This window comes from Carassius gibelio, chromosome A2 (assembly GCF_023724105.1).
Source record: "Carassius gibelio isolate Cgi1373 ecotype wild population from Czech Republic chromosome A2, carGib1.2-hapl.c, whole genome shotgun sequence".
Lineage (NCBI taxonomy): Eukaryota > Metazoa > Chordata > Actinopteri > Cypriniformes > Cyprinidae > Carassius > Carassius gibelio.
This window is the reverse complement of record NC_068372.1, coordinates 19,290,834-19,303,081: the sequence shown is the minus strand read 5'-3', so window position 1 is coordinate 19,303,081 and position 12,248 is coordinate 19,290,834. Positions and strand designations below refer to the sequence as shown.

The window sequence follows — 12,248 nt, the reverse complement described above, 5'->3', positions numbered from 1 at the left end:
TGATGGCAGAATATTCATATCTGAATGAACTTGTACAGTTTTTGTATAGTTACAGTGCAGCTCAACTGTGATTTCAAGTTTCAGTGACCATAAATAATCTCTTAAACCATTAATAACTTTGGCTCACTCCCACAGAAGCTCAAGTTCTTCCAGCCACAGGTTCATGGCATCATGCAGTCCTCAAAAGCACATATGTTCCTCTATAACAATGTATTCTGACCTAAACATTTATAAACATAGTACCATTGCATATGAGCATCAATGAAGCACAAAAGCCACTGCAAACTCAGCTGGCTTATTTCTTTTTTCCATGGATGCTTTCCATAAGGATTACAAAAAAAAAAAAAAAAAAAAAAAAAAAAAAAGAGGTAAATCACAACATTACAAACCAATTATAGTGAACAAAGGGTGAATCAGTCAGACAGCTACATTTGCCCAACCAATGAAGTGAGTGTGAGGCAGTGCATCTGTTTGTACAGTTAGATACAGATATATACAATATTTAAATATATACGAGGTTTGAGTGAGTGGGTGTTCGCTGCTGAGCACTTTAGAAGCAATATTCATTCCCATGGCAACCGTAACTTCTCTGATTGGTGAAGTGATGCTGAATTTAAGTTATTCAACAGGAATTTGGCTATTAAACACCTTAAAAAACTAAACTTAAATGACAGTGACTTAAGGTTTCTACAAAAGCACATATCATGGTTTAAAAGGTTTGTACGTGATCATTAAAAAATTCTCTATAACGAAAATGACATTTTTGAAACTGCAGCACACAACAGCGTCTGCATACAACACCAGTGCTTATTTACACAAAAATATCCAAATAACAAAAATGAAAATACATATCTTTGCATTTGCCACAAAAGAAAAAAAGTTATGTAGATGACTTGATTTTAGAATCTATGTTGTCATTGGTTATAGCTATTGTTTTGTAATTGCGACCGCTAAGCTCTGACGTCATTTGTGCTCATCACAAACTGAAACTGATAACAGATAATGAAAGAAAATGCATTAGCGTTCATTAGTGTACTTTGTTGATCTGTTTTTAAAGCAAACAAACATCATACGGTTATAATGAAAGGGTTATGGTAGGTACTTCATATGATGCACACATTTTCAAGTAAGCAGCATGGAATGTATTATAAAAGCACTGGTATATAAAAAGCAGCACTTGTGGGTGAGTGGGTTGCTCTTTAGGGCTGCATGAGCACAGGGACAAGGTCCCCTATGTCTTTTTACCCATGGCTGCTCACATAAGCAGCATAAGACTGGCGGCTAACAGATGACATGGAGCCTTGGTGATAGGTGCTCTCATAGTTCATCTCGAGGTCCCGCTGCTGCTGTACCTTTTGTAATTTAAAGGATTCTGACCTCCTGAAGTGGTTTTTGGATCACCCCAAGGACCCCTTTCTCTCTCCGCTTGCAGTCTCAAGTACAATTCCCAATGAATGTTAATTCAAATGCACATGACTCCAAACACTTACAACTTTAATCATGAATGTACACCGGGAGAAAAAAAAAAACACTGAGGTACATTGATGTCCCTTTCTGGTCCCCCAGTCAAAAGCTATACGCCCAAATGCATACTTTTTATGCACCTTTGTGTTCTTTTTAAGAGTGTAAATTCAAGTTTTTTCACGAATACTGTATGGGCCAACACACATATCCAAAACAGTTGTCTATGTATCTTTGTTTACTGTTCCAAAATGGTAATAGACAAATTATTGTTCAAGTGAAAATGACATAAATGACTTAATATCACAACAACAACAAAAATTAAATAGGCAACATGGTCCTACAACACTGTTCCTAGCAGCAATTCAAAGTATAATATCAGACACCATACAATTATATAAGCAACTTCTTTTGTCTGTTGTGATGGTAACTTATTCATACATTTAAACCAAGCTGTTACAGACAATTGGATGAGTAACACATTATTTTCGGGGCTAGCCTCGATTAGAAATACAAAGTAACTTACCAAGTTAAAGTTGCTTTTGCAAAAAGAAGAAGGGACAAACTCGCAACGCGCGTAATTCAATTCCTCACAATTAGACAACAAAGGCAACGCAACAATCTTTTATTAAATTAATATCACAAGACTAGGTACTGTTATAGGCCTCGTGCAGAACGTAATCAACTCTAGAAGAACAGAAGTGTTTGAGTGTGATATTATTATTTTATTTTATTTTTTTTTACATTCCATTAAACAATATGATAATCTTGCTATTTTACCACAGTTGGTAATTTATCTCATAAATACTGTCATTTTTCCGGCAAAGAAAAATCCCAAAAGAATATATATATAGGCATTTTAATTACATTGATAATTTTTATTTAGCTTAATTAATTTAATCAAAGTAAATTAGAATTAAATAGACCTCAGCTAATATATAGAAACCAAAATACAATAAACACACCCATTTACCTTACTGTAACAATTGACTCGTTTTAGCAATTAGCAGTCACTGGCATTCTTCCTGTTTGATCATTTAAACCTACCCCTACAGGATAAGTCATGGTCTATTCCAGTCGATGATGTAATGACCTGTCGACGGGACTTTCCCATTGCACTTATCTACAGGGGGGTCCTGTGGGGCTTTAATAACAAGCGTGGCAGCTGTTGTTTAGGTCTTTGTTGCCTTTTTATTTACCGGAATAGGTATGTACAATTTTACTAAATTTACAGCATCAGAATCTCCGTATGCGTTTTATCTGACGTTATAGTTTTATATTTGTATTAGACATGACACAGACTACAAACAAGCCATCTCCGTTGCTAGCTAAGTTAACGTTATTTATAATTGTTAAGCTGCTTCCTGTCAACACAACAAGCTTTATTGTTGACCATTAACTTGGTGCTCTTACAAAAACAGTATGTTTGAATGTGTACGAAGGAAATGAAATTGTGTATCAAAATATACACAACGTCGGCTTTATATAATTGTTGACATAGTTAGCTAGCGTTGGTGGGCTGCTCACCTAATATTAACGCAGCTAGCTTAACAAACTCATAACTTCAGTTTTATATACACAGTGGTCTGTTTGTCTCAAAAGTATGTTGTACAAAATTTAGCAAAACTTCATTGTGGTTGTGTACTACGTGAAAACTACTTCATGTGGTTTTCGTCGTTCTTTTTAATCGCTCATGTAACGTTATTCGTATCTTTGCTGAAAGGTTTTCACTAATGTGCAAGCCTAACAAGCACTATGTCTTTTATTGTTTTAGTTTCAATAGGAAAGAATTGCCAAAATGTCTAGCAAAAGGGCTAAGGGGAAAACCACCAAAAAGCGCCCCCAGCGGGCCACGTCCAACGTGTTTGCGATGTTCGACCAGTCCCAGATCCAAGAGTTCAAGGAGGCCTTTAACATGATCGATCAGAACCGTGATGGCTTCATTGATAAGGAAGATCTGCATGATATGTTGGCCTCATTAGGTAAGGACAATATAGAACTGGCAAAGCAGAAAGGTTTTCTCTTCTGTCCTTGGCCCATTTTCTGAGAAAAAAGCACATCACTTTTTTTCTCAAATACTTTTAAAAATATTAACTTAAACTAAACTCTAAATAAAAGTCAGTTTTTAGACACATTATTTTTTAAATAATATTTACAAATAAATAGATGAAATACATATAGTGGAAAGGTTGAGAAGTCTTAATCTACGTAGAATGACATATAATCTACGTCAACTACGTAGAATTCACTATAAGCTTTTTTATCTTTAGAAAATCTGTATATTGTCATTTTAGTTTTATGGCATTCCTTTTTCATCTGTATGAGTTTCTTCTGCTGAACACAAAAGATTATCCTTTGAACGGTTGATAAACACAAAAGAATAGGCTTTGAACGGTTGCTGGTCCCCTTTGACTTCTGTGGTACTGTTTTCTATGGAATTCAATAGCTACTGTTAACTGTTTGATTGCCAACTTTGTGCTCAACAGAATAAATAAACTCCTACAGGTTTGGTGATGATGAATGAATAGTTATTTTTGGGTGAACTGTCTCTTTAAAAGCTACATTTAATTGGGTAAGAACTTCTTTTGACAGAAAGGTTATTTCACTGGCAGGTAAGAACCCCACAGATGAATACCTGGAGGCAATGATGAATGAAGCCCCTGGTCCCATTAACTTCACCATGTTCCTCACAATGTTTGGAGAGAAACTTAATGGCACAGATCCTGAAGATGTTATCAAAAATGCATTTGCTTGTTTTGATGAGGAGGGGACTGGTAAGCATGATCAAACCACTGAAATAAAATCGCAATTAAGACTGGTGATCTGTAAAATTAGTCTTAATGACCAAAATAAGAGGAATGTATGCTTAATTTGATAAACATTTAAGTTATTTTCAAAGTTGATAACCAGTTTGCCTTCTTTGTACTAGGTTTTATTCAGGAGGACTACCTAAGGGAGCTGTTGACCACTATGGGAGACAGGTTCACAGATGAAGAAGTAGATGAGTTGTTCAGAGAGGCCCCCATTGACAAGAAAGGGAACTTCAACTACGTAGAATTCACTCGCATCCTGAAACATGGTGCTAAGGATAAGGATGATTAGGACAAGGCCCAGCATTACTGAAACTAATGAAAACTCTACTGTAACACTACAACATATTTAACTTCCTTCTTTTCCCCACATTCTTGGGATCGTGCAAAGGGATACATTAATCAGCAAGGCAAAGTCATTTGACTGTACTCTTAAACAGTCTATGTAGGCTTGTACATAACTATGAAATATATAGACATGTAATCTGTGGTAAACCTCAAAGTGAATGAATGCTGTTCTGGTATGTAAATGTTGGGAAATAAATTCTGGAATTATTCAGTGTAGCCTGCAGTTGCTGGATGTTTACACTTGTAATAAACTATTTGAAATAAGTCAGCAAATTTTCATTAAAGAATGTGGAACATTTTATGAAAAACAAGATTTTAGTATTTTAATACATAATATAATTGAAACCAAGTAGATTTAGAATTGTACAGAACAAGACAAATTGGCAAAGATTTACTGAGATGACACAAAAGTTGTCTTCAAATGTTTAATTTCTGTCAATAACTTGACAACAACATTTGAAACAGAAATTGATAAGGAAAACCACCAGTGGTTTAGAGATTTAATCATAATAAAAACAAAACAAGGACTATCAATTCTACAATCTTCTCACAAATAGAACAAAAAATATCCAAAATTTACTGCAAAAATAAATAAATAAACGATTTATTGAATTTTATAATTTACGTTAGATCCTTAAAGGGTTTTCCTCCAGCATCGTTAACCCCCCCCCCCTTCTTTGATTAAAATAAGACTGAATCCAACATCTGTCAGACTAGATGATGTTTAAATAGTGAACAGTGTGGTCCAGATGGTCAAAACTCCCTACACCTAGCCATAAGTATTTCCAATAATTAGCATGAAAAATCTAAACTCATAAGAAAACCATTTCAAAATGTTTGGAGTGCTGCCTGTTCTTCTCTGTAGAACAGGTGCATGTGTAGGTTGTGGAGTGTAGTTGAACTGCAGGACCGCCTCCAGTGCCAAAGCTTTCAGTGAGGTTCTTCATTTGCAGCACCAGTAACTACTGAGATCAGGAGTCTTAATTCATGATCATTCTGCTAAGGCTAAGTTTTTTGTCTGAATCTTAGCCAAGTGGTCTGATATTCCAGCTTCAATTTTGTCACACTGTGATATGAAACCCTGAGTATGAGGAAAATAAAGAGAACAATATTTTTGAATAATAATGGTCATGGGTATGCTTAAGTCTAAGGTGCTTTATTATATCCCAATACTAAAGGAAGTGTTTACCCAATAATTTACATTTACTCACCCTCAGGCCATCAAAGACGTAATTTTATTTCATCATCGGAATTGTTTGGAGAAATTTGCCATTACATCACTTGCTCACAACTGGTCTTCTATAGTGAATGTGTGCCGTCAGAATAAAAGTCCAAACAGCTGATAAAAACATCACAATGATCCACAAGGTAATCCACATTTTGTGAAGCAAAATGCTGACGCAAAAACAAAAAAAAACTATTATTAGAAAGTTTGCAACTTGAAACCATTGCTTGCTGCTAAAATACAAATAATCTTGCATTCGCCAGTGAAAAATTAGTCTAAATCAGAAGAGAAATATGCACATATAAATAACTGTGTTACAAGTGAAAACTGGGATGGATTATAGACTAGAATTTTGGCTAGAAGTGACGGTTCAAAATGAAAATGCCTTGAAGGATTTGTTTCTAACAAAAACGCAGCTTTTCACTTCACAGCATGTAAACTGATGGACTGGAGTTTGGACTCGTTCTGATGGCAACGATTCAATCGAGAGGATCCAATGTGAACAAACTCATCTTCATCTTGGATGGCCTGAGGGTGTGTACATTTTCAGCACATTTAAATGTTGGGGTGAACTACTCTTTTTATAAATCATAATCGTACCTGAACAGTTTTCACAAGTCCTTTTTTCTTCATCCTGGAATCACTATAAGTCTCAGGCAAGTTCTGTAAATAATCAATATAAAAAGGCATGAATAAGCTTTACTGTAAAAATGGTCCTTAACTATATCCAATATACTTTAATTTTAAGAACAAAAATACTTAAACACTAATGATAAGAATAATCAGTTCACAATGAAACAACAGATCTTATCATCCTTACTGTGTTGTACATCTGAGTGTTACAGATTATCAAAAAAAGACGGTCGACCGGAACTTGATTTTATCCATCAGTTGTTGATTGGATTTTGAGATGTGGCTGTTGCACTCAAAAATGAATGTGCGTTTGGAGTTGGTTGTGAAGGGGCAGGGTTTAATCGACTAAATGACTGGAGAAGTACAACTTACAGTATGTCACAAGAGATAAGACTGTCATTTCACCAAAAGACTGTTATAATATTTTGATTAAAATTACACAATGAAAATTGAAAATGAAACATGCATGAACAAATCTTTAATAGTAAGTTCACATGCATAAAAGTTCACATGCATAAAATAGATTTTAATTTCATGATAACTTTACGAGACAATATAACAATAATAAAAATCAATTACCATTCCATCTATTTCCTCTAGGATTTTCATGAACTGCTCAGCGGCAACTTTCACCCTGTGGTCCAGTTTGTTAAGAGCCTCAGCTTGCAACTCCTTTGCAAGAAAACCCTGAAAATAATTATGAAATGACCATATTGCCAAGCCTCATAACAAGTACAGTGTTCAAGAAGAAAAATAAAGAGATTTATTTTTATCTATATCACACATACATTCTTCAGTCCTGTTAGTTCACCATCCACCTTCTCGAGCTTCTTGGCAGTTTGCTCCACTGACTTTTCAATGTCTTTGAGCTTTTTAAGCTCACCTTCCTCCTCAGGGCTGTTCTATAAAAATAAAGAAGCTTGTCAGACTCAGAAATAATTACAGTTCTATCTGTACAAATGAATGAATGACAAATCTTACCCTCTTTCCAATCATCATCAGTTTACAACCCTGCCTTATTCCAAAGCTGGACAGCGGCTCCTCCATCTCCTTCAGTGATTTCCCTACAGCCAGAACAACATAACAACGTTACAATACTAGTGATCCAGATATTCTTGTATTCAACAATTTTACTGTTGCAATGGCACAGATTAATTAAGCTTTTTATTTCAAACACTGCATTGCTCTGTTGAGTTCAACTAGTGATAATTATTGTTTTTTATGCCTTAAACACAAATGCCCATTTACAGTTGAGTAATAATAACACAGGAAGCTGAAAAGCAGTTGCGCGTGAAGCAGAGTATATACTGTATTACCTTTAAATATGACTTTCTGGGATGGTATTGGTACTCCTGTGGCTTCTGTAAGTGCCTCACACAAATCCTTTAACAGTGCTTCATGTCCATCCTGTGCTGTTAGAGTGATGTTGTGTTTGGTTGAGCCTTAGACAAGAACAGTCATTATCACAGACAGAACAACAAGACAGGTTTAATACTCAAAATTATTCAGAGCTAACCGGCACTGTATCCGCAAGTCCAGCACTGACATTTCCCATTTAACTAACCGTAATTAACGTTATATGTAACGAATATTAAAATAAACGTCTGGGGATTTAGAGGGATGTTCGGATCATTTACAGGTAACGTTAGCTAGCTTCAAAACTGTCGAACCGTAAAGCCTCAATAAAAAAGTACCGACTAACGTACAATTATTTTCGATACATCTTAATGTTTTAAAATGTAAAATGGTGGTCAGTTTTCTTTACCATAAGCGACTGTTACTGTCATAGTGTTCTCCGCCATATCAGCACAGTATTAGCTAACGCTTCACAACTTTACAGTGTGTGTACAGTACACATGCAACCGGAAACGACGCGAGTGTTTACATCACGCCCCTTTTCTGCGCCTCATCTCATCTGTCCTTCTGTATCATTGTATTTTGTCCTTGCATTTACTCAGAAATCATTCGGAAGGATTTAAAAACCTATATTAATAGAAAACCGGTGTGTGTGTGTGTGTGTGTCTAATTATTTTATTTTATTTATTTGGAAGAAAAAAAATCTACATTATGCAATTATTATTAATTTTATTAGGAAAATACCATATACGCAGGAAAAAGTTGGCTATACATAAACCTTTTGAAATAAACTACTAAAAGTGTTGTTTTCAAGGTACCAAAATGTATTTTTTTTTTTTTTTTTTGGCTTGTAGTAGGTAATCTTGTAAATAATGTGACTTTGTAATACCTCTTGTTCAATCTGTCTTTCTTCTGAAGTGTTATTGCTGCATGAATAGCCCAGTGCTTCCACAAACATTTTTTCAAATATCACCATTTATTGCATCTCTTACAGACACCAGTGATGCATTTCAAAATTGTGATGTATGTCCATTAATAATGTTTGTTATCAAGAAAACCATTTTTCAGACTAGTTCATGGCCGCTCCACGCAAGTTCTTCATTCATGCTAATGCTAACCAGAACGATAGATTTGAAATACTTGATCAGTGTCAACAATAATTCTGTCAGCATTTCAACCAGCAGTTTGGAGTGAAACAAATCACACTTCGTCTTAACAAGAGCATAGACATAAATATTAACTGGCAAATATAAAATATAATTATAATAATATGAGATTATATGCAATATGTAACAACACTCAAGAGTGAGATTTTTTAATATTTGTCATTTTTTGTTAAAATAAATAAATAAATAAATTTAAATAAGTTCAATAACTAGACTTTCCCAAACCGTTTATATCTCCAAGGTTATCATCCAAAATTGTTTTTGCTTGGACGTGCATTGATAAAAAGGTACGTTCAGATAAAAGGGAAAGTACAGTAGGTGATCCAAAATTCTGATTACTAACAGATATGCCAGGAGTTTTTAATTGGATATCTAAAAACTGTAATCCCGGCGGAATCTAGGGGGTTATGGAAATCAGGCGAACATGTTTAGATGACCAAATCACGCTTCATGTACAATACCACGTGCTACCTGCAATGAATACAACACAACATGTTAAATACCATCAGCACAAGAAAAACGTCCTCCACCAGTGAACAAAACACTGATCAGAGAACAGATTCTTATGTGGCAGGGATCTGTGGTAGACCAAACTCATCGACCAGAACGCCATCCTGAAAGATACAAATTCAAATATGCACTGAATAAAATCACAAAGGCAAATAATAACAAATATGAATATATTGTCAGTGAAAATTTTATCTATGCAATCTGCACCTTGTTGGTTTTAGTGTCGCTGGGCATTCCTTCAGGAATGGAGGGTGCAGACGAGGCTTCATCTAAGTAAGAGCTGTCATCATCCAGCAGTAACTCATCTCCCAGAGCATCCAGCTCTGCAACAGAGAGAAAAAGTGAATCTCTCAGCTCCACACACACACAAACACACACACACACACACACCTGCTTCTAACTCATCCTCATCGATCTCTGGTGTGCCGTAGCGACTGAGAGCTTCCTGCACCTCGTTGGCCTCTTCCATCATGTCCTCCAGTTGATCCTGCAGGTCCTATCAGTCACAAAGATTGGTAATGAAAAGTGTACATTATTTACCACTGATCATTCATCAAAAATATTGCTTGACAGCTAAGTGTATATGATAAGTGTATATACTTCAATCTGGTCCATCTTCACTTGTTTATATGCTTTCTTCATTTCTTTTGCACCAATCTTCATAGCCTCCACCTACAACAGAACATATAAAACATCTGTAGAATCGAACAGTTAAAATGAATTAATATATTCTATATAATAAATTAAATTAAAAATCCAATAATGATTGGGCCAATATGGACACCAGCAAAACAGAATGACATTTTAGAAAGTTAAGAAATAAACTGTTATTAGAAAATGATCTATATGTTATTGTATTTATTTATTTTATTAGGCAAATACCATATAAGAAGATGAGGCATCTCATCAAAATAAATAAATAGATGTAATGAATTAAAAAATGACAAAATGTAATAGTGCTGGGAATAATATGGGCAGCTGTAAAGTTAAAAAATAACAAGAGTTTACTGTTGTTTTGGTGTCCCTTAAAGACTGGATTGTATAGTTGGCTTGTTCCATATTAAATGACTGCTGGGAAAGCTGATCTCTTTGACCTTCATACCTGCATAATACAGTGAAAAGAAAAGCAAAAATAGAATATAACATTATATTATAAAATATTTGCATCACTTTTATCCTTTTTCAATTTAAAATGGAAACATAATCTTAGATATTAAACTAAACATTTCATTCATTACAAATGAATATTAGTACAGGGAAAAAACTCACATTCTCTTTTGTTTCAGTACTCTCATCGCCTTCTGTTTTACTGTATTCTGTAAACAGATTGTTCATCTCACACTTACAGAACTGTGTATGACCCAAACATTTTAAACCACACTGAAAATCTGGCATTCAAAATACCCAAAAAATATTCATGAAACTCTAAAGGTCAGATGATGTACAAGTTGCTCTTTGGATCATCAGGTTATACATAAACTTATGTTGTTCATTAAGCTGATATATACTGTATATATATATATATATATATATATATATATATATATATATATATATATATATATATATATATCATGATGAGGAAAAAAACATATAAGTCGCACTGGACTATAAGTCGCATTTATTTAGAATAGAAAACATTACCGTCTCCAGCCGCCAGAGGTTGCTGCTCAGTGCTCCTGTTGTCCACACTAAAGACATAGAGCGCCCTCTCGTGGCTGTAGACTATAATGTTTTCTCTCGGTTCATGTCAAATTAATTTTTAATAAATAAGTCGCACCTGACTATAAGTCGCAGGACCAGCCAAACTATGAAAAAAGTGCGACTTATAGTCCGGAAAATACGGGTGTATATATATATATATATATATATATATATATATATATATATATATATATATATATATATATATATATATTATTTACCCAAACTAAAGTGCTGCTATCAGAGGGAGGACTTACAAAACTAAGTCATTCATGTTAACTTGTCAATAAAAAATGATTCACAAGTTGCTGATAATGTTCCTTTTAATTAAATAAAATAAATGTATTGAAAACGCAAAACAGACTTTTGGATCTCACTGTAGAGCAGCCTGTGTGGATAGAATGAGAGACTCTATTATTGCATGTTAAATTATATCAACCCCAATCTCAGATGCTCACTTTTGAGGGTCCATCCCTCATCTTTTTCATCTGGTCCTTATACTTCATTAGCTCTGCGTCGATTCTCGTTATTTTCTTATCGATTGACTCGATCCTCGTATCCACCTATAACGGGAACAGCACACAGCATCCACAGTACATTCATGTCTGACATGCAAACACCAGTTAGGATGCTGCACCCATGTTCCCTGAGACAGTCACAACATTACACCACTTACATTGCCTACGCAGTCAGAAAGGTTAGGAGTAGGCGTTTGTTTGCTCCGACCGAAAATTCGGTTCATTTTAAACGGGACTGATACTTATTTGTTTTGTTAAGGTAGGCTACTTAAAGTCTGATCACAGTAAGCTTGTTCCGGTTGGTCGTAGAATACACACCATAATAAAAGTCACTACTGAGCTGTATGCTATTTCCCACTGGTAAAGCTTTAGAAATTCACTAAATTCAGTTGTTCATGTGTAGGTAATTGCTGTATATGTATCTCTTTCGTCTCATTTCCCCCCTTTGAAATTGTTTCTTCATATATTTAAAAAAAAAAAAAAAATGTCGCGAGATGTTTAGATAATATATGTATAT

The 12,248-nt window shown here is 34.8% G+C and overlaps 3 protein-coding genes across 5 annotated transcripts; 1 reads left to right on the top strand and 2 right to left on the bottom strand.

Moving 5' to 3' along the window:
- Positions 1 to 2,519: 2,519 nt before the first annotated feature.
- LOC128030081 (myosin regulatory light chain 2, smooth muscle minor isoform) lies at positions 2,520 to 4,883 on the top strand. Its single transcript, XM_052617568.1, has 4 exons — positions 2,520 to 2,668; positions 3,236 to 3,443; positions 4,074 to 4,235; positions 4,391 to 4,883. The coding sequence occupies exons 2-4, from the start codon at positions 3,260 to 3,262 to the stop codon at positions 4,561 to 4,563; spliced, it is 519 nt and encodes a 172-aa protein (XP_052473528.1). The 5' UTR covers positions 2,520 to 2,668; positions 3,236 to 3,259; the 3' UTR covers positions 4,564 to 4,883.
- Positions 4,884 to 4,921: 38 nt separating this feature from the next.
- Positions 4,922 to 8,380, bottom strand: LOC128030069 (BAG family molecular chaperone regulator 1-like). Of its 2 annotated transcripts, none has more exons than XM_052617561.1 (7): positions 8,243 to 8,380; positions 7,794 to 7,919; positions 7,459 to 7,541; positions 7,266 to 7,379; positions 7,057 to 7,164; positions 6,445 to 6,507; positions 4,922 to 5,700 (listed from the first exon to the last, which is right to left on the bottom strand). In XM_052617561.1, exons 1-7 carry the CDS (start codon positions 8,277 to 8,279, stop codon positions 5,611 to 5,613), a joined length of 621 nt encoding a protein of 206 aa, XP_052473521.1. In that variant the 5' UTR covers positions 8,280 to 8,380; the 3' UTR covers positions 4,922 to 5,610. The 2 variants fall into 2 exon arrangements, with proteins under 2 accessions (XP_052473521.1, XP_052473525.1); XM_052617565.1 differs by lacking the exon at positions 4,922 to 5,700 and adding an exon at positions 5,750 to 5,958.
- A 410-nt stretch (positions 8,381 to 8,790) lies between these two features.
- Positions 8,791 to 12,038, bottom strand: LOC128030058 (charged multivesicular body protein 5). 2 transcript variants are annotated; one of them, XM_052617538.1, is made up of 8 exons: positions 11,890 to 12,038; positions 11,672 to 11,776; positions 10,779 to 10,825; positions 10,518 to 10,611; positions 10,110 to 10,181; positions 9,900 to 10,005; positions 9,717 to 9,832; positions 8,791 to 9,613 (listed from the first exon to the last, which is right to left on the bottom strand). In XM_052617538.1, the coding sequence occupies exons 1-8, from the start codon at positions 11,953 to 11,955 to the stop codon at positions 9,563 to 9,565; spliced, it is 657 nt and encodes a 218-aa protein (XP_052473498.1). In that variant the 5' UTR covers positions 11,956 to 12,038; the 3' UTR covers positions 8,791 to 9,562. The 2 variants fall into 2 exon arrangements, with proteins under 2 accessions (XP_052473498.1, XP_052473508.1); XM_052617548.1 differs by having other exon boundaries at positions 11,672 to 11,818; positions 11,890 to 12,031.
- Between the last annotated feature and the right edge of the window lie 210 nt (positions 12,039 to 12,248).

Excerpts from the sequence above, each read along its gene's own strand:
- LOC128030058 (XM_052617538.1), bottom strand. The coding sequence starts at position 11,955 with ATGAACCGAATTTTCGGTCGGAGCAAACAAACGCCTACTCCTAACCTT. Across the intron at positions 10,182-10,517 it reads TAAGGGACACCAAAACAACA|GTGGAGGCTATGAAGATTGG; the intron begins GTAAACTCTTGT and ends GTTCTGTTGTAG. Across the intron at positions 9,614-9,716 it reads GCGACACTAAAACCAACAAG|GATGGCGTTCTGGTCGATGA; the intron begins GTGCAGATTGCA and ends TGTATCTTTCAG.
- LOC128030069 (XM_052617561.1), bottom strand. The coding sequence starts at position 8,279 with ATGGCGGAGAACACTATGACAGTAACAGTCGCTTATG. Across the intron at positions 7,165-7,265 it reads AACTAACAGGACTGAAGAAT|GGTTTTCTTGCAAAGGAGTT; the intron begins GTATGTGTGATA and ends AATTATTTTCAG. Across the intron at positions 5,701-6,444 it reads GACTTGTGAAAACTGTTCAG|GGTTTCATATCACAGTGTGA; the intron begins GTACGATTATGA and ends CCTCATACTCAG.
- LOC128030081 (XM_052617568.1), top strand. The coding sequence starts at position 3,260 with ATGTCTAGCAAAAGGGCTAAGGGGAAAACCACCAAAAAGCGCCCCCAG. Across the intron at positions 3,444-4,073 it reads TGATATGTTGGCCTCATTAG|GTAAGAACCCCACAGATGAA; the intron begins GTAAGGACAATA and ends TTTCACTGGCAG. Across the intron at positions 4,236-4,390 it reads TTTTGATGAGGAGGGGACTG|GTTTTATTCAGGAGGACTAC; the intron begins GTAAGCATGATC and ends TCTTTGTACTAG.